Here is a 19,384-nt window from a genome sequence, read left to right as displayed (position 1 = left end):
AGGCTGTGTCAGGAAGGGAAAGAATATAAAATCAACACTTGAACTTTTTTTTTTTATTCCAAACTTTGGAATTTTTTATTCCAAATTTCCCTTTAGCCCTCCCAAGTAGTGCTGACTGACTCTCCTGGTAGCAGGGGCACGTGTCCGAGCCCCTGTAGCTGTGGAGTGTGGAGCAAAACGTGGGTGCTAGGGTGGGAGTCGGGGAAAGGCCACAGCACACTGGCGCTCCAGCAAAGCCACATCACATCTCCTCTGGCCGCTGACCTCCTCTCCTCGGTACATATTGTCCCCCAGAGGAGCATCCAAAGCTATTCCATTATACACTCATCAACCCTGGCTTGTCAGCCTTGGGGAAGGTCACTTTATTCATAAAAATGCCTCTTTTGAGTTTCTTTAAAAAAAAAAAAAAAAAAAAAAGATTGTAGCACCATGGTGATCTGTATTTAAAGGAAAAAAAAATCTGCTGTGCATTGCCCAGTCACCAAAAAAAAAAAAAAAAAAAAAAAAAAAAAAAAAAAAAAAAAGAGGCACTCACACGTACACACCCCCACCAAACCTAGTTGTCTCTGTTTTCACCCTTGCTCTGTGCTAGCATTCCCGCACCCAACCTGCTTTCTAGAAAAGGGGGGGGGGGGGGAAGGCTTCTTTCACGGAGCACAAGTTTTGCTGTCAAGAATGCTTTAAGACAGTCATCGTAAAAAACAAAGCAACCCCCCCAAGAACAAAAAAAAAAAACAAAAAAACCCCCAAAAAACAAGAAGCCCAGTGTCTCAACCTTGGAGAAGCCTGTTCGTTGTCCTACTCCTAGAGGAAAGGGTGTGATCTCGGGTCTCGTCTGAACCCCCCGGACTCGACCTGGTGACCCGAGCCCCGCACGACCGTCCCCTGGTCCTGGAGAAGGCTGTGGACCGTGGGGAGAGCAGCTCCGGGCCTGGCCCGTGCTGGCCGCACCTGCCACCACTGCTCCTCGCCGTGGGCCTGTCGCCGGGGCTCTTAGGGGAGAGTGCACACGAGCTGACGACCGCTGCTGTCACTATGACAATTTGGCATTTTCATCTGGAGTCCATTTAATTTGGAAGGGATGGGAGAGGGCGGGGGGGGGGGGGGGCGGGCAGCAACCACTTGAGCCCCTGCTGGCCCCCAGTTGTCGCTTAGAATTCAGGCCGAAAGAAAGAAAACAAAAATCTGACATCTGCCCAAAAAAAAAAAAAAAAAAAAACCCAAAAAACAAAAACCAAAACCCCAAACCCAATAACCAGTCCCTTCTTAGGATGAGCAGTCAGGTGGGTCTCCGGTGTCCAAGGCCCTGCTGCTCAGGCGGCAGCGGTGGTGCTATAAGGTCAAGAGCGCGGCCAGGAGGAAGAGGAGGATGGCCAGGAGGCGGCTGGGGATCCTCGGCGTCTGGGCCGCGTTCTCCCCGCGGGACGGCTCGGCGGACTCGTGCACGGTGTCATCTGTGGGGCACAAAGCACAGGGCCCGGTGAGACCCACAGCCCGGGGGCCCTCCCACAGCCGCCCTCTGCGGCCGGGCAGGGCCTGGTCGGGCCACCGGCGGCCCTCGGGTCCGCGCCGTCGCTCGGAATTTGCAGCAGACAAGGGAAGAGCGAGAAGACTGGGCCTGTACAGCGCTGCTGAGGTCAGTCCCCAAGGAGGCCGAGGGGACGAGGCTGCCCACGTCCTGTCACCTGGGGTACACGGCTGGCTTGGCTTTGCCAGGGCACACGCTCGCTGAGAGGGAGCCCAACGTTCCTCTTCTGCCCAAGAAGCAAGTGGGATTTGGGGGGGTGGGGGGGGTAGTTAGATGGCACGTTAGTGGAGGACGGGCTGCCCGGTCCCCTCTCTCAGCTGTTCCCTAGGGTTAGTGTCGGAGGCCTGGTGGCTGGTTACCTGCATGTCCAGATAAGAAAAATTAAATGCCGAGACCACATTTTATGTATCTAATACATTTTTCTTGCCCAAACTGCATTTTCGAGGAACTGTACATAATGCCCACCAAACCCACCAAGCGGTGCCTGCTAGTTTGCCTACGACTGGGGACCCGCGATGGCCCTACTTCTGTTTGGGGCCCTGGGACCTCCAGGGCTCAGTTCCTTGAACTTGACTGTCTCTATTTTTATCGGGCTGAAGCTTGGCACACAAATTATCGGCGTGGATGCAAATTCTCCTCTACACACAACGGGATTAAGTGAGGCGTAAACTGCCTTTATGTCTCTGAGACACTCCGGAGGGTCCCACGGGCTGCCTGACTTTGCCGGCCTGCGGGGTCCGCGTGGCCGGCCGGCTGACCTTGGCAACACGGACCGGGGGCTACCGCCCGTCTGCTCCCTTCCTCCGGCTTAATGCTTTCCAACCACGCGCGCTCATGGGGCCAAGGGCGGGGTTCACTGGCGGACGTCATGCCAGCACTGGGGGGGCCCTTCCCGTCAAAGCTCAGAGCCCGTCTTGTATTCACTCAGCGGTCAGTCCGGGTGGACACGAGTGAGCCTCCAGGGAGGCTTCTCTATCTCCTGGACCCCAACAGTCGGAGCACCCCGACGAGGCCTGCAAGGCCCACGAGGAGCCCCGGCCTGGACCCCAGAGTCCAAGCTCATTGCTAGCTTCACGCCACACGTCGCAGTGACGATGCTTGCTTTCTCACTGCACGTCCTCACGCTCCCTATTCTCTGCCCCAAAGTGACCACTCCCCAGGCCGCGGCCCGGCCCCTGCCTCAGGTGGGCACAGGCAGGCGGGTTCTGCTCACCCCACCCACCCGCAGCGTGAGCGGGGGCCTCTGTCTGCTCCAGGGTGAGCTCCTGCCCCTGAGTCGCCCTTTTCCCTTTAGCGTGTTCTTCTGTGGAAGCCGCTGCGTCCCCATCCCATCTGCTCCCCTCCCTGAAGCAACCCTGGATGGAGTGGCTCTCGGCTCAAAAGACTAGGGGAGGTCAGGAAGTAAAAAGGTGACGTTAGACGGATGCAGAGGACAACGCAGAAAGCCCCACATGGTGCCCACTACTTGTGGACTCCTCTCTGATCTTCTTCAGCCTCGCAAATATATCAAATCTGGAGCTACCAGGACTCAGACATCATGCCCCGAACAGCCCTGCAATTCAGATCCAAATCACCTTGAGAGCATCAGTATGGTGTCACTCGGAGTAGGAGAGGACTTCAGGTTTAATTCATAAAAACCATGAACCCCGAGGCTTCCAGATTTCATTCTGAAAAAACCGTTATATTTATACACCTGTACTTCCATCGGCTCTTGGGTTCTCCTCCCTCTTAATTTTACTACCAAATCACCCACTCCCCTTCCTTGGAAAGTTTGGATGTGTACTGAGAGAGATCTGGCGCCAATAACCACACACCCAGTGTGAACTGGAAGGAGATCTGTCCCCCGCCCCCCGCCCCGTCCTTCCAGGGTGCTCAGCAAAGGGCCAGCCATCATTCCAGGTGGCACAAGACGGGGGCAGTGTCTTTGGGGGACACCGAGAGAAGGAAAGCTTTTGTTTTTTTTTTTAAAGATTTATAGATTTATTTATTCATGAGAGACAGAGAGAGAGAGAGAGAGAGAGAGAGAGAGGCAGAGACACAGGCAGAGGGAGAAGCAGGCTCCATGCAGGAGCCCGATGCAGGACTCGATCCCAGGACTCCAGGATCACGCCCTGGGCCAAACGCAGCTGCCCAACTGCTGAGCCCCCCTCAAGCATCCCAGCTTTTGTTTTTCATACAAGTAAAGCATGAGGTTCTGCGTACTTCTCAGCGTTCTGCTCGTGGACGAGGGATGGGGAACCCTCTCCTAAGGACCCGACCCAGTAAGTACCATCTTGCCTTCAAAGTGGGGGGGGGGGGAGATCTGTCCCATTAGGGCAACACAGTTCTCCTCCGCTCTCCAAACTGCGCCGTGCCGGGCTCAGGATCCTACAGAGCATCCTTTGACTATAACAGGGCCTGAGTGCTGGAAGATTCCGTGGCCCCTGAGAAGCAAAAATGAGCCGTCGGTGTCCTTTTAAGGCACACCTGAGCAATTTCAGAATTCCCTGGGAAGAGTTCATATGCAAAACCTATCCCAGTGGAAATGACCTCTGACCATCAGACAATTTCTAACGCTCACGATGGTACGTGTGGCTCAAGAGAAGGAAACACTCCTCCTCAGAGACCACATCGAGCCTTGCCGCCTGCCTCCTGGATCCCGCAGTACGAGGCTTTCAGTGGTTCAGAGGGAGAGCACCAGCCATGTGCGGGGGGCATGTTGTGCGGCGGCGTATGTCTGCCCTGACGTCATCCTGTGGCCCTGATGCTAGGAAGCTGGCAGGCAGAGTATGCAGGCAAACGAAACAGACGCATTCCAAAGACAGGTGAGTTAGTACACATCGCCGAGAACATGCAGTGGGGTCCTCTCGGGCCTCCTGGATTCGTCAAGTCTGGTGCACACTCAGCCGCCCACCCTGCTGGTGCAGAGCCCTAAGTCGGCCTCAAGTTTGTCACGCGGAAGAGCAGGGACTTGGATTTATTCTTGGATTCCTGCAGCCAGGGATGCTAGCTCAGGCCTGGCTTACTTTTATTAGTGCGGATGCTCCCACGAAAGCCCTTAGATACAGTCTGGACCTGAATGGACTACGCAGGGGCGCCTGCATTTCCACTCCCCGACACACACACACACACACACACACACACACCCCACGTTCCATCAGACGTCCCTGCAAACTTCCATCAGTTCTACGTGCGTCGATTTGGGAACCATGGCGGATTTTAAATGCTCAGTGAAAAAGAGCCTATTTCCCCAGGACAGTGAAATATGTTCACGTATGGATGCATCTTAATCGCTTGCACTCTGTCATGAGTTGAATTCAAAGGTAATTTTCCTAAGGCCAGAATAGTCGTCAGGGTCTTTCCCTTGATGACCAGAGAAAAACCTGCAGTCTGTTGTCTCTAAACAGCCTCTCGCTTTCTTGATAGGCAACGGAATTTACCTGGAAAAAGGATTTTTTTTTTTGAAAGATATGCCTACCTCCTACCACGACGTGCACCAAAAAATCCTATTTTGGGATGACTTGCGTCTATGACATGCCTCACTCTGTCCGTCATTCCACATGTGACTTATTAACAAATCCAATAAAGTTCTCTTCATGAGGATCTACGTGTCCGCTGATGGTAAGAGAAGCCTACTTTCTCTACTCACGTTGGAACGGCAGTTGAGACATTTGACTGTCAAACCTGGATCAGTCTCTAACTAGTGATGTGGCCCCGGGCAAGCCTCCGTTCCCAAGGGGGAGAGCGTAGACCCCGTGGTCCTCAGCAGAGAGCCCATCCGGGGCTCACAGATCCTAGGATGGACCAAATCCTCAAGCTTGGGAGGAGCCTGGGACCTTGAAAAGCCACAGTAATGCTCCCCGATTTCCAGGACACAATGAAAACATCTCCACATCAAGCACTCATTCCTAGCAACTTTCCAAAGCAGCTAACTGACCCCTGGGGAGCCAAGAAGGCCTCTCAGAGTTTTATTGTTTTTTTTTTTTTTAAGATTTTATTTATTTTTCATGAGAGGCAGAAACACAGGCAGAGGGAGAAGCAGGCTCCCCACAAGGAGCCCGATGTGGGACTCGATCCCAGACCCTGGGCTCAGGCCAAAGGCAGATGCTCAACCGCTGGGCTACCCAGGCATCCCCTCTCAGAGCTTTATTGTAGGACACCGACCTTAGAAAAAAAACAGAATGCTTGGGGGGGAAACCCTAACCCTTCCTGTCACTTGCAATGTGAAAGCTCCTGTACATCCGTCCTGGGGCTCCGCACCTACTCAGGGTAAGTTTCCCTAAGGCTCACCGACTGTGTCCTAGCAGCAACACCCAAAAGATAAAGTGGACTTCACAACCCTTTAATTTCTAGGACCAGAAAAAAAGAGAAGTGCTACTACAGATCCATGGGGGAAAATAAAAAGGATTCTGTTCACATAGGTGGGAGGGGGGTAGGGCTCACATCTTTCTGTGACGAAGAGATAATTTTAATTCCCTTAAGCTTGGAGATGGTAGCGGGAGTCAGGGAAGGAAACCGATCAAGATCTCAAGCAGGTAGGGCCAAGAGAGGAAAGCTCAGGAAGGAGGGGGAAAGGGGCATCACGGCACAGTGCTCAGGGCGCGGGATGGGGACCTCCCATCCCTCGGGACCAGTCGAGGTGAGTCTGTGCCCCAAGTGCGTGCTACACAGGGCCGCCTAATCCACAGTCCCTAGAGTGTAAACAAGGAGCGCTTGTATGGGTTGTAACGTGTGTTCAGCGACGGGAAGGTTCGGGGTGCGTGGAGGGTAGCAGCAGCAAACACTTCATCCTCAATACTTATTTTGCCTCAGCACTCAAGGATCACACTTGGCCAGACAGACTGCTGCTAAGCACGTGGGAGTAACAAGTGTGCGAATTGGTGGCGTTGGGCAACGTGATCACACTTCTCCTGATACCAGCAGCACGCATAATATCTGGGATGTAATAAAGGTCTTTAGGTCAGGGCAAGGATGCATGAGAATGGGGAAAATCAGGTATGTGGAGGTAGCTGCTGTTTGGGGCGATGGTCCTAATTCTTTTTATCCACAGAATTTGGACGGAACATTAAAAAAAAAATTTTTTTAAGCGCATACGATAGAATTTTTTTTTTCCTGTCTTCTAGGAAAAACAGATCCATCACTATTCACGGTGATGCACCGGCATGCTCGGAGGGTATGGTAAAAAGCAGTGAGATTTTTAGCATTCTGCTGGGGCTTCTATATTAGGATACTGTATTATATCAAACCCATGTCCAAAAAAAGAAAGGTCATATTTTATCTAACATGCATTAGACAAAGATACTGGAGGAATGAGGTAGAGTATAAGTAATATTAGCATTGCTAGCAATGAGCAAAAGCAGAGCAACTATACCATGCAAACATGCGGAGAAGAAGAAAGGAAAAAAAGTACGGAAGCACCAGAGAGAGATGCATTTGTTAAAAGAGAGTCTCTAAGCATACTAACCTGCTGGTTCTAATGAATTTTCTACTTTGTCGTTAACATCGAAAACACGATCATGAACACCTATAGTTTTCATACAGCTATCTATAACAAAAATAGAGATAACAGCCAAATATGTTAGTGAAGACGCCCTTAAACTCCCATTTCTTTTTTTTTCTTTCTCTCTATTTTCTCCTTTAATTTATGTAGAGACTGTTTATACAATCAATGGCATGTATCCGACATGCCAATATTGTTCCCATTTGCTGTGCACGTACAACAGTCTAAGAAACAACAAGTTAGCAACTGCTGTGTACTTCAAAAATAAAAGCATCACGAAGGATGATGGGGAAAAAAAAACATGGTGAAAAACTAAACCACGGATGCCGATATACAAAACGGATACCACACACAGGATTTAACAGTTAAAAAAAAAAGAAAAAAAAAAAAAAAGTCGTACCGCGGTGAAACCAGACCACACAAGAAAGCATGCGCAGTGAAGCCACCCTCTGAAGCTCATTCTGGTCAACTTACTTGTCGGTCTCACAAAGACTTTGAGCTTTAGACAGGACCTTCTGCCGTTATCTGGGATTGCAGAGGCTGCGGGGAGACAAGAGAGAAAGAGAGGAGAGAGCAACAACAGATTATTCTTCATTTTCAAATGCAAATGGTCTACATGCCATGCCCCCCCCAACAACAGGGGCGCCCTCTAATTTCTCCCAGAAGTCCAAACAAAACCACTTTTCAGATGGCCAAGGGCCTGCTAGAAGGAGCTACTCCGGGGCCCTGTCTTTTCAGTACAGTAGAGACGCAGGCAAGAATGCCGCTGATCTACAGGCAAATACTTGGGATTTTTATTTCAAAGGCTCTTCCATTTAACTTGATCTGTTATCAATTTTCTCAAAAATAAGAAGATAATGCTTGAGGCCTCCGGCCGTCCTGGAGCTGCTCACCACCGCCCGCCCCCCCAGTCTCCTGCAGGAAAAGGGGCCCAAGGTGAAAGTGCTGGCAAAAACCAGTCACAAATAGTTGCAAGGCCAACTTAAACATGACCTATTTTTGCTGGGGGAAAGCAGCGCTTTGTCCGTCCTGAAAGCCTGTCTGTCAGTGCTTTGCAGGTAATTCAATTAGAGGTTTTCCTCAGAGCTTGGCTCCGCGGCCTCGATGCCTAAACCGAGCCCAGCGCCGTCCAGCAGGCTGCTGGAGGACAATATGCCATTGAGAAGGCACCGCGGGGCAACGGGCCATTTGTTCTTAAAAAATGTGCCACAGCCGAGGATGTAAGTGACAAGGAGGGCTTTCGAAAACAACGTGCTTCAAGTTAGAATTCATTCGAGGAAGAAACTCTTCTCCTGCAGAGGGCAAGATGGTGAACCTTCCCTCTGCGTTTGGGAAGACCCCCAGGCCCGTGAGACCTCCACGGTCTCAACCCGTCTCCTAGTGCATTTTAGAAAAATGACGAGAAGGGTGGCAAGGGGGGCTGCACCCTCGGGCCCCCAACGTCTGCTCCAGAAGGTGCAGCCGGACAGCAGTGAGAACTCGGGTGGCTTCCAGGGCGTCGGGAGGTCCTCGGCGACAGACACAGGACCACTGTCCTTTAGGGTTACCTGTCATACGCCTCGTGGTGCCCAGAACACGGACATGCTTGTGCCTCAAGCTGCACCCTCCCCTAGCTTTAGGGGAATCCGGTCCGGGGAGTCTGGGAGCCGGTGCTGGAGGGTACATGGGGTCACCCCCCCAGGGGACCCTGGTGTGGCTCCCCGACACCTGCTGAGGCCTCGAGTCCAAGACCAAAGTGGCGGGAGGGAGGATTCGGGCGCCCTTCCCACTGCCGAGCCATCGGGGTGGGCTACAGCTGGCTCTGCTGGGGGCTCTTGTGAGAACCCCCATCCGCGGGCACTTACAGTGACCAGCCTGTGACTTCGGGCACAACGTGCCCACCCTGTGGCTTGACCCGGCAAGTGGCGTCCTCCCCTGGACCCCGACAGCCAATGCACACGTCGCAAACACGGGACACGTAGGTGACTGCGGTTCATCAGAAAAGCCGCGGTCCCCAAGCTCGCCCCCGGCCGGGCTTCATGGGTGGCGGTGTGCAAAGGCGCCCCGCGCACGCTCACCCTGCCGTCCACTGCTGGGGTGCTCGGCCGGCAGCAGGTGTTCAGGTGTGTGAGTGGGGGCGTCGCGGGGGCCTGGACTGCTCCTGCGGCTTGTGCAGCAGGGACACGGAGCGGCGACCCTGGGACAAGTGCAGCGGCTCCCCTCCCAGGCCGAGGGGCGGCCCTACACACGGTCCTCTGTGAACTCAGATCGTAAGAAACGTACAGGAACATACAGTGCCCTTAAGTGAAAGACCCTTCCCTAACCTCATCACTCCCCTCTCCTACCACCAGGAAAGCCAGAGCCCGAGGGCGACCCCCCGTCACCCTGAGGCCTGTCAGCCTCCCTCAGACCTCGGGAAAACCGAGGAGCAAAGAATAATGACACGTAGTGCTGAGCGCCCCGCGCAGGTGACAGCAAAGGCGCTGCACTCAGGGCCGCTCTCAACCCGACGGCAGCCTGCGCGAGGGGCGCCGGGCCCGGCCGACCGTGTCCCCCGTTTCTCACAGTGACCAACACAAACCGGAAAGCGTCAGAACTTCTCACGTGAGATTTGAAAAGGTTAAGAGAGTCCGGCTTTATTCCGTGTCATGTCCCCGGTTCCTGAACCCCAGGCCCGCCAGGTGACAGGCGGGGACCGACGCCCTTCTACTGTGGACCGAGACACTTCGTAGGACCGGGAGACAGAAGGTCACCCGAGAAGCGCTTTGCCCGTCACAAGTACCCCAAACGGCACTGGCCCGAGCGCTGCGAACGGCAAGGGGCAGAGGAATCGAAGGACCGAAAGGTCACACCCGGGAAGTTGCAAAGAAAGTCCTCTGGGGAGTGGTTCTGAGCAAAAAAGAGCCGCATGGCAGAGGGGACCCGAGGCAGCGGACATGACCGTGGGCCTGGCTTGTCCCGGGAGGGCAGGTTACCTGAGTCACTGATCCAAGAGCCCCACCAGTGCACAGCGGCCAACACGACTAGTTAAAGCCCCTCTTACCACTTCTTATGCTGCTTTCCTTAGAAAATCAATAGGCAACATTTGACAACTGGCAATAATTACCGACCGCTTCATCCATCCATTCAAATGCATTTTTTCTGATTTTTAAAAATATTTTATTTATTCATGAGAGACACACAGAGAGAGAGAGGCAGAGACACAGGCAGAGGGAGAAGCAGGCTCCATGCAGGGAGCCCGACGTGGGACTCGATCTCAGGACCCCGGGGTCACAAGCTGAGCCCAAGGCAGAGGCTCAACCGCTGAGCCCCGCACCCCCATTCAAATGCTTTAAAATTCCTCCTATGCGCTGGCTTCCCTGTTGGGTACGAGGTAGAAAGGTGTGTAGGGCACCCTGCTCCCGTCCTTGTGCCGTGCAGCCGGGGCCGTGACCGTGAGCCGCAGGGGGGTGGGTGCGAGAACCGAGGTCTGCAGGAATTGCCAGCAGGGCCCTGGGCATGGCCTTAGCTTGGAGGGAGGGAGGCTGGCGCAGAAGTGCGCCTCCGAGGGAGTATTATCCAGGCTTTCTGGAGCCCGCAGAAGCCAAATCAACAGCAACTGGGACAATAGAAGGAGAACATCTCCTCCCTAAGTCCCCGCGTTGGAGCTTGCACAACCAAGAAGCAGCATTCACGCAACAGGGGAAGAAACCCTAGACTCGGAACTCTTCCCATAAGCACGCGGGGATTTTCTACCAGAATCTGTCCAGGTAACAGGTGAATTGCAACTCCTGTCTCAAACGTTGTGTCATAGTCCAAATCCACAGCCCCTTAGTAATTTTTTTTTTTCTGCTGAAAAATGTAGTTCCGGAGTCCGGAAGCTGGGAGGAGGGGTATGGGACCATTAACATAAGGACAACCTCCCATTCCGTGACCTTAATAGCAACTTGATAAATCAAACCACAGGGTCCCCTCCCCCTAATGATGTGCAAAGTGCCAATGAGAACCTCACAACACTTAATGAAACGCAACCTGAGGGCCCCCTGGTCCCCCGTGTTCAGCTAATAAGGCCCTGAGGGCTGCTCATCTTCACCCCATGACCTCGGGCGCCCCGACTGCAGCCTTTCCTGAGAACCTGTTTCCTCGGTCCCCTGGGCGCCGGGTAGGCTCAGCTCAGCGCTTACCAGCCAGTCTGCTGCTACATCAGAGGGAGCACATTCAGGCCCCCCAAGTCAGCACCTCCACAAGCTGTGCTGGGCGTGGGAGATAGACACCATCCCCGCATTCCTACTTGCTACAGGCTTGTCAGCTGGCGTGGCGAGAGCATGATGTCATCCTGCTTTTGACAGGTGGCCTCTGGCCCGGCTCCCATGACCCTCCTCGCTCACCTGGGAGGGGCTGGACCTGTTTTTTTGCTTCTGATGAGCAGAATACAGATAATGTGAAAGGATGTCACTTCTGTGCTGCTGCTGCTGCTGCTGCTGCAAAAGGCCGGCCTCCTTCTCCTGCTCAGGGAGCAAGTGCCACGGCACGAGACCGTCACCGTGGGGGCCAGCGGCAAGGAGCCCGGGAAGGCTTGCAGCCGAGCATGCAAGGAGCTGACCCGGCCAAGCATCCGGTGAGTGAGCTAGAAGGTGAATCCTCAGCTCAGCCTTTAAAGGGCAGTCACCCTGTGGGGCCCAGAGGACCCAGCCACACTACCGCCGGATCCCTGACCCACAGACACTGTGGATGCTGTCTTGGCCCCTAATTTAGGGGCTCTTTGTAATCCACCAGCTGAATGATACGACGCTGTAGAAAGGCATCTCTGTGCCACCAAAGGCCTCCCTGCGGCCGACCTGAAGGAGACCTGAAAACTAAGGTGCTGGGGCCTGCTCTCCGCAGGAGCCCTGCCCTGCCCTGGCCCCTGGTTCCTGCCCCGGTCCCGGGGCAGCTCCTTCCTGGTCTGCTGCTGTGTCCACACAGCGGGTCCCTTGCTGGTTTACTTTTCAAGCCACTGTTGTAAGTGCACCTACAACAGGCTTCGAAGAGAAGCATTATCAACTGCTGCTGCAGACACACTCCAAGACGTATCTATGTGTCTTCGCTCTAGCACTTAAAAACGCCTTTTTTCTTTTCTTTTTTTTCATTTTCCTTTCCATGCCACCTAGTTCTTTTTTTTTTTTTTTTTCTGCTACTGCAGCCAACCCGTGTTGTTCTGTGTGCTTATCACGGTGTCTCCCTTCAACTCCACATTGCTGGGGGACCTTAAATGAGCTTTGATAGAAAAATGTTAACTTGAATGGTAAGACAGAAAGCCCTTCCTCACCCTGGAGAACCGGGAGGTAAAGGTGAGCTTTAAAACACGTGAAATAAAAGGACTGTCATAATAAGTCAAAACTTTTCTCCGCATGGAAAAGCTTGGATCAGGGCAGCCCGGGGGGCTCAGCGGTTGAGCACCTGCCTTCGGCCTAGGGCGTAACCCCAGGGTCCCGGGATCGAGTCCTGCATTGGGCTCCCTGCATGGAGCCTGCTTCTCCCTCTGCCTCTCTCTCTCTGTGCCTCTCATGAATAAATAAATAAATCTTAAAAAAAAAAAAAAAAGAAAGAAAGAGAAACTTGGATCAGTTATGCACAGGCTGTTTCGTCAAATGCCAACCCTGAAATTTGAAGCCACTCAGAAGCCATCAAGGCAGCCAACGTCCAGACACGCGGCAGGTGCAGCGCTAACCTCGTATTTCTTTCTCCACCTTTTTGAGCCCAGTAACCACCCTCCTCGGCCAACCTTAACATCTCTGCCGAACCTTATTCATCCCCACATCTCAATTCCAGAAGCCAAGATCCTTCTGCCGTTACCGTGTCCCCTTGCCGGTCTGGGTACTCGGAGAAGTTTTATTTTTAAGAAGAGTCAGCCACTCTCTTCTTCCTTTTAAAGCAATGTGTGTGTGTGGGAGCATTAAAAATGCAGTTTTCCATTCTGTCTGCCACAGGCAGTATTTCTCGATTTGTGCAAGTCAAAAAAAAAAACAGGCTATTCGTTGTTCACGGGGCCCAGCCTCTCCTCTGCAGGTTTGCAGGTAGTTGGACGCACAGCACTGGTGTATGCGAGGCAGACGGGCGAAGGATTCGTGTTCCTTTCAGGGTAGATGCTTGAGAAGCAAAGCCCGTCTCAAGACACGGCACTGCTGAAAACGAATCCGAGGACGCAAGGGATCAAAATCCATTCTGTCCATGTGGGCGGAGGGTGGGGAACAGAAGTGGTGGGTATAGGATAGAGATTAACCAAAGCCATATGGACGTCTTGGAAAATGGTTACCAGACCCACAGGAAAAAAAAAGTCTTAAAAGCGAGGCCTCTTGTTAGGCAAGAATATCCCAGCAACAATTCGCAAATGGCCATCTGCCCCTTCTTGAAGAGCAGCACGACACCTAATTTTCACATTAAGAACCGCAGGACCCCTAGTGATGGGACGCACCCTCCCCCCACACACACACCTTTGGAGACTGAAGCTCCTGCGTTTGAATAACCTGCTCCTGGCCCCAGGCTTCTTAAACTTCTGTCCTAAGAGCAACCACATCTGCCCACATGTTTCATCCTTAACTTCATCCTTAACTTCAGTCACTGGCAGGTTAAGGTCAAAGCCGCAGAGGCAACACTTGGCAAAGAGGTTACCCAGTTAAGGTAGGAGGCCCGAGGACAGACCATCCCGTAAATACTGGGTTCCCCAATGGGGCCCTGGGGACTCTCTCAAAACAACAACTAGGAAAGGAAGAGGGGGGTTTCCCACCGTGGAACCAGCTCCCGTCCTCCATGAGCTAAACACTTGGGTTTCAACACCAGGGAACTGTAACAGGGACAAATAATTAGAGTAAAGTTCAGGGAGAGGGAAGTAAAATTAGTTCCAGCTGTGCAGCAGCAGACAAAAGAGAGGAGGAGGAGGCACCACCCATCACACCCACGGCTCCCCCTCTGCGGGCTCTCTGCCCCCTCAGGCACCATTCTCACTGCAAATGCTAACTTAAGTATTATTTAAATTCCAGGAGCCAAGCCTCAGTAGATCAATTATTATTTTCTTTTTGTTAGCAACCTCAAACAAATGGCTGAGGACAAGTTTCCTTCCACTGATCTCTAGGAAAACAGATAGGACGTTATCCTGCTTTTGTACACATTTATTTAGAGCGCGGGCAAACTTCTCCTTGCTTTTCAAAGCTCAGCGACAACAACTTTGTTCCTGCTGCTCCTTCGAGAGGACATGACTTGTCCCATATACTCTGGGATCCATTAAGGCATGACCAAAAAAGTAATCTGGGTTTCAGAGATTGCTTTCCAAAGCATCCTCTATGTAAGAAACCTATTTCTTTTTTTTTTTTTTTTAAAGATTTTATTTATTCATGAGAGACACAGAGATAGATGCAGAGACACAGGCAGAGGGAGAAGCAGGCTCCACGCAGGGAGCCCGATGTGGGACTCGATCCAAGGACCTGGCGATCACATCCTGGGCCGAAGGCAGACACCAAACCACTGGGCCACCCAGGGATCCCGTCTACTTCTTTTTAAGAAAAAGAATTGTCAGTCCAAATTTATCTCCTTCCATGATGCGACTGGAAAAAATCCAGTCTGCAGAGGCCCAGAAAGCAAGATAATATTTAGAGAGCATATTACCTGTGAATTATATTTCTTTGTGTTTAGGGTTTTGAGTTTCTTTTTATTATTAAAAAAAAACTATTTTAAAGTTTCTCATTGGATATTTTACATCAAAAAAAAATCAATGGACAGACAGGAAAAGTAAATTTCCTATTATCACCTGTGTTAGGACTATTTTCTGAGGCCCAGACTTGCCTGAGGCCGCCCTACTGAGGTCACCGAGGTCAGATAGTTGTTCTTCTCTTGTTGGTGGCGATTTCGGTGTATTTTGCTTTCTGTACCAGATAAGGACAATCTAACCAAAGAAAACCTGTGCACAGTGATTTACTTACAAAAACTCTTCTTCAGCTCGAAGCCACATAACAGAGGTCCCCCCAGAAGAACAAAACCCCACGGCGCCAGATGAAAGGCAGAGGGTGGCAGAGGACCCTAGGGCAGTCCTGCCCACGGGCTCCGTGCGGCCGGGCCCTCCCCCACCGGAGCGCGGGGAGCCCCAGGCCGCAGCCAGCAGGTGCAGGGCGCGTCCCTAAGGATGGAGGCCGCGCGGCCCCGGCACGGGAGCCCGGGGTGGCAGCCCCGGCGCCTGCAGCCACGGAGCTCGGGCATCCGCACCCTCCTCGCGGGGCGGGGGCCTCCTCGGGGTCGGGGTCCGGGGTCCGCGCCCCACACGCCTGAGGCCCCTGGGTCCTCCCGCCGCGCCCCGCAGCTTCGAGATTCGCCGCTGCTCGTCCGCAGACCCACGGTGGGCTCCGCACCTGCCGCCTCGCCTGCTGCCCCCGCCGCCTGGTGCACCTGCGTCCTGGTGCACCCACCTCCTCGAGCACCCGCCTCCCGGTGCACCCGCCGCCTGGTGCACCAATCTCCTCGAGCACCCGCTGCCTGGTCCACCCGCCCCTCGTGCACTCGCCTTCTCGTGCACCCGCTGCCTCTTGCACCCGCCTCGCCTCCTCGTGCATGCGCCGCCTGGTCCACCCGCCCCCTCGTGCACCGGCCTCCTAGCGCACCCACCTCCTCGTGCATGCGCCGCCTCGTGCACCAGCCCCCTTGCGCAACAACCGCCCGGTGCACCTGCCCCCTCGTGCACCGTTGACCCCAGCGGCGGGCACTGCGCGGGGTCAGGCCGGGTCACAGACGGGCGTATCCAGGGCTGCTTTACATCTTCTAAGTTGCAAATATTCTTTATTTCTTCTTTTCTGAGAGACGGGCAGAGACGCAGGCATTGGGAGAAGCAGGGTCCCCGCGGCGAGCCCCATCCGGGGACCCCCCCCACCGCCCCCGTCCTCAGTCCTAAGGAGCACCGGGGGACAGGTGCGGCCTTCGCCTGCAGCCCGGTGAGGGACGCCCCCCCCCCCCCCCCCCCCCCCCCCCCCCGCCCCATCGCGCAGCGGCACCCGGCGGCCAAGGTCAGGGCCCAGGAAGGCGGGGGGGGGGGGGGGGGGGGGGGCTGGTCAGCGCAGCCCATCCTGGGGGCAGGGGCCCTGGGGGAGAGGGCTCAGTTGGCCGGGCACCTGCCTTCCACCCAGGTCATGACCCGGGCCTGGGATCGAGGCTGCCCTCAGGCCCTGCTGCCCCCCCCCCACCCCCCCACGCACCCATGTGCTCTCTCTCAAGTAAATAAAGTGCCCCCCTCCAAAAAAAGGCTGAATCCCACGGAGGAGGCAGTCCTCCAGGTACCAGGGCTGCGCACCCCAGGCCACACCATAGATGCTTCCTCGGGGAAGGCTGTAGTAGTGCTGACAGAGTGAAGACGCCAAAGCTAATGGACAGGGAGGGACTAAACTTTCATCCACATTAACTGGCCAGTCCCAACAATATCCCCTCCCAGCACCTCCGAGCCTCCCTTTTCTCATATGACCTTTTCCCCCGGCCTCTCAAAAGCCCAGCCCTCCAGGGCCACCTGGGGTACAGTTCCCCATTCCTGCAACACAGAAACCCTCTTCTGTGTTCTCACAAGGATCCGTGCCTCTCAGGTAAGACACAGCAGGTACACCCCATCCTGTTCTGTCTGACAGCGGCTGTCACACGCCATCCCGGCCCCTGGAACCGAGAGGTCCCTACAGGCAGGAGCACTGCTGGGCTCCCAGGGAGCTGACTGCCTTGTTCATAACATGTATTCCATACAGATCTGGAGAAGGGGTCTAGAGGCACCAGAAACCGGCAGAGCCGTTGAAATGTGAATGAAAACTCAGGATTAGGATCAAAAAGAAAACGGAGAAGAGGGGGGTGTCAAGGAAATTAAAAAAAAAAATCCCCTTTCCTGGGAGGCTCCTTCCCCATCTCTGTGGGCTGCTTCTTATGCAAGGAACCTGGAAACTGTGACCCAGGGCTCAGAACCCCGGGAGACATACAAAATCCAAGTGGGTAGGATTGTGTCTGCAGGCGTGAGGGCCAAGAGAGAAGATGCAAACGGAAGGGGAAGGAGCGTCCACAGACTATGGTCCCGTGATCAGTCTTTGTGGGGGTTGCAGGCCCCACCAGGAAACAGGAGAATAAAGGCGGAGTGATGCAAGAATCCGGTGGCCTCAGGCTCTTTTAAGGAGAGGTGACACCCCGAGGCTGTAATCAGAGCTGACTGGGAAGCCATCCTCGCTGAACTCCAGTCACTAAGAAGCTTGGCCACTTAGGGTCCCGCAGACGCTGAAGGAGAAGAGTCCCAGAACCGTGTTAAGGGATGTCGCTGCAGTTTATTAAGGCGCAGCTGCGTTTAAAAACAAAGTACAGGCATTTTTTAAGAGAATCAGAACCCTACGGCTAGTGTTTTTTGTGTGTGTTAAAGCCCCTGAGAATGTGGAACCTTAGTGCTTTCAAAGCATATGACAACTTTGGCCAGTTCAGAGTAACTGGTCAGACATGGAATTTCCATTTAAGATACGTAATGGAGCAGATGATCTAGACTTTTTTTTTTTTTTTTTGACTAAGTGACATCTTGGGTTTACATACACTTTTAAAACATTTATCAGAATTACAACATATTTTTCATTTAAATTATTATAAGAATTACTTAAATACTTGGAAAGGTTTTACCGTCAAACCCTTTATGTACTTAAAAAAGGGAAGTTACCCTGATGAGCCCTGGCTGACTAATGGGCGGGATCGCTGAGTCATTATGAGGCACACCTGAGACTAACAGGACCCTGTTCATCATACTTTAATTGAAAATAAATAAAAAGAGAATATGTTACATCTTTAATGGTTAGAGGAGTTTAATGGACCAAATTTGTCATTGGAGCCCAATTTTTAAATTTCCTAGTCTCATAGAATAATAAGATGGATAAACTAACTTGAGTAGGCTAAATCTGAAATTTTAACGATTTTTTTTCGAACTAGTTATTTCAGTAAAGTTAACTATCCAATTTAAAATCCAAACTAACCCTTTACATAGCCTTTCCTGGGGACATAAACTATCCTCTGTGCACCCAAACTTCACCTTCGATACTTCCTTCCAGGCCATGGGTCAAATGCTGCCTCCCCAGGGACGCCTTCCAGGGTCACCCAACTCCAGGATCACTCCTCTCTGTTTCTCTGTCACCCCATCTAGCTCCTTTTGTAGGTCCTCGTGTAACTGGGAATTAGAGATCTGTGTGCTTCCTGCATCATCGTCTATCTCCCAATTAAACTGTAAAGTTCTGGAAGCAGTAACCATTTTTTTTTTTTTTTTTAAATACACTCCGGTGTTTCCAAAACCTAATGTAGTGCTTGGTACAAAGGACACACACAGTTATTTTTGAAGGAATGAATGAGTGAATAAAGTAGAAACCAAATAAGCCAGAAAATACTCAGGTCGATATATTACAAAAAAATAACCAACAGGACCAGGGTGTTCTTGCAACCCGAGATCTTCACAGATTGATTGGCTATGTTTTTCACTCTGTGAATATTACTTTTATATTTCCCCTTGCAAAATACAGAGCAATTTCATAGCTAGATGAAAACCCTGTCCGGTTTATTGCCAAGGCAAACTTTTTGAGAGATTTGTTTACTATTTGATTTGCCAGAAACCCTAGGTTAGCAAACAGATAATGCGCAGACGGTATCAAGCTGTATAATAAAAAGTTTGATAAATCACAATTATAACTCCAACATGAAGTATATTAAATAAATCAGGGCTGTATTTTTTTTCATATTTTTTCTCATATTTGAAAAGCACACAGAATGGAGAAAAGGATTACTATACTTCAAAATACGTCCCTATTTCTTAAGAAATCTGTGAAGCCAGCACATAAATACAAGCATTCTATCCACTAGCTATGATATTAATACCAGCGTGCTATTTAAGTTTTAAGGAATCATTTACATTTTGATGCTGACTCTACATGTCATATAAATAGGAAGATTTTTTTTTTTTTGTATAGCTTAGCATTTTGGGCAAAAATTTCTATTTTTCTTCTGCTTAGTGGAAGGAAAAAGTATGTACTCTGGGGTCAACTTATCTTTTTAATCTAAGAGGTCTCAGCTGAAATTGACTTTGAAGTTTGCTAATTACAAAACTCAACAGGGGTTTTCCCTTATTTGGTATAACTCATATTTCTATTCATTAACCCCAGCTTTAAAAAAGATTGGAAAATCTGAACAGAAACAACTGAGAAGTTTGAAGAGTAGCCTCTCCCCTGTGATACCTTTGGATACTTCTAGTGCAAACTTCCCCTCATCCGATCTAATTACAGATCTTTTGTGGTTGTGGAAGGGGCACGTGGGAGGTTATACTCATGTATTTCCAGCTTCCTCACCACACAGTGCTGCGGGGAGGAGGGAAATCAGTGGATTTTTTCCCCCCATTCCATACCTTGGGAAAATTT

At 52.0% G+C, this 19,384-nt stretch overlaps 1 protein-coding gene across 2 annotated transcripts in view; it reads right to left on the bottom strand.

The window, feature by feature from the left end:
* Window positions 1-504: 504 nt before the first annotated feature.
* The window catches only part of EFNA5 (ephrin A5), a 273,649-nt gene continuing 254,769 nt past the window's right edge, over window positions 505-19,384 (bottom strand). Inside the window, exons 3-5 of one of the 2 annotated variants that reach the window (XM_041751951.1) lie at window positions 7,482-7,547; window positions 6,972-7,052; window positions 505-1,454 (exon numbers count right to left, since the gene is read on the bottom strand). In XM_041751951.1, the coding sequence (XP_041607885.1) occupies window positions 1,333-1,454; window positions 6,972-7,052; window positions 7,482-7,547 (269 nt within the window). In that variant the 3' untranslated portion in view covers window positions 505-1,332. The remainder of the gene's footprint in view (window positions 1,455-6,971; window positions 7,053-7,481; window positions 7,548-19,384) is intronic. The other variant, XM_041751952.1, reaches the window with a different exon arrangement.

This window comes from Vulpes lagopus, chromosome 4, assembly GCF_018345385.1.
Source record: "Vulpes lagopus strain Blue_001 chromosome 4, ASM1834538v1, whole genome shotgun sequence".
In the NCBI taxonomy this organism is placed as follows: Eukaryota; Metazoa; Chordata; class Mammalia; order Carnivora; family Canidae; genus Vulpes; species Vulpes lagopus.
Note: the sequence above shows the minus strand (reverse complement) of the source record. Positions and strands in the feature narration are given on the sequence as shown.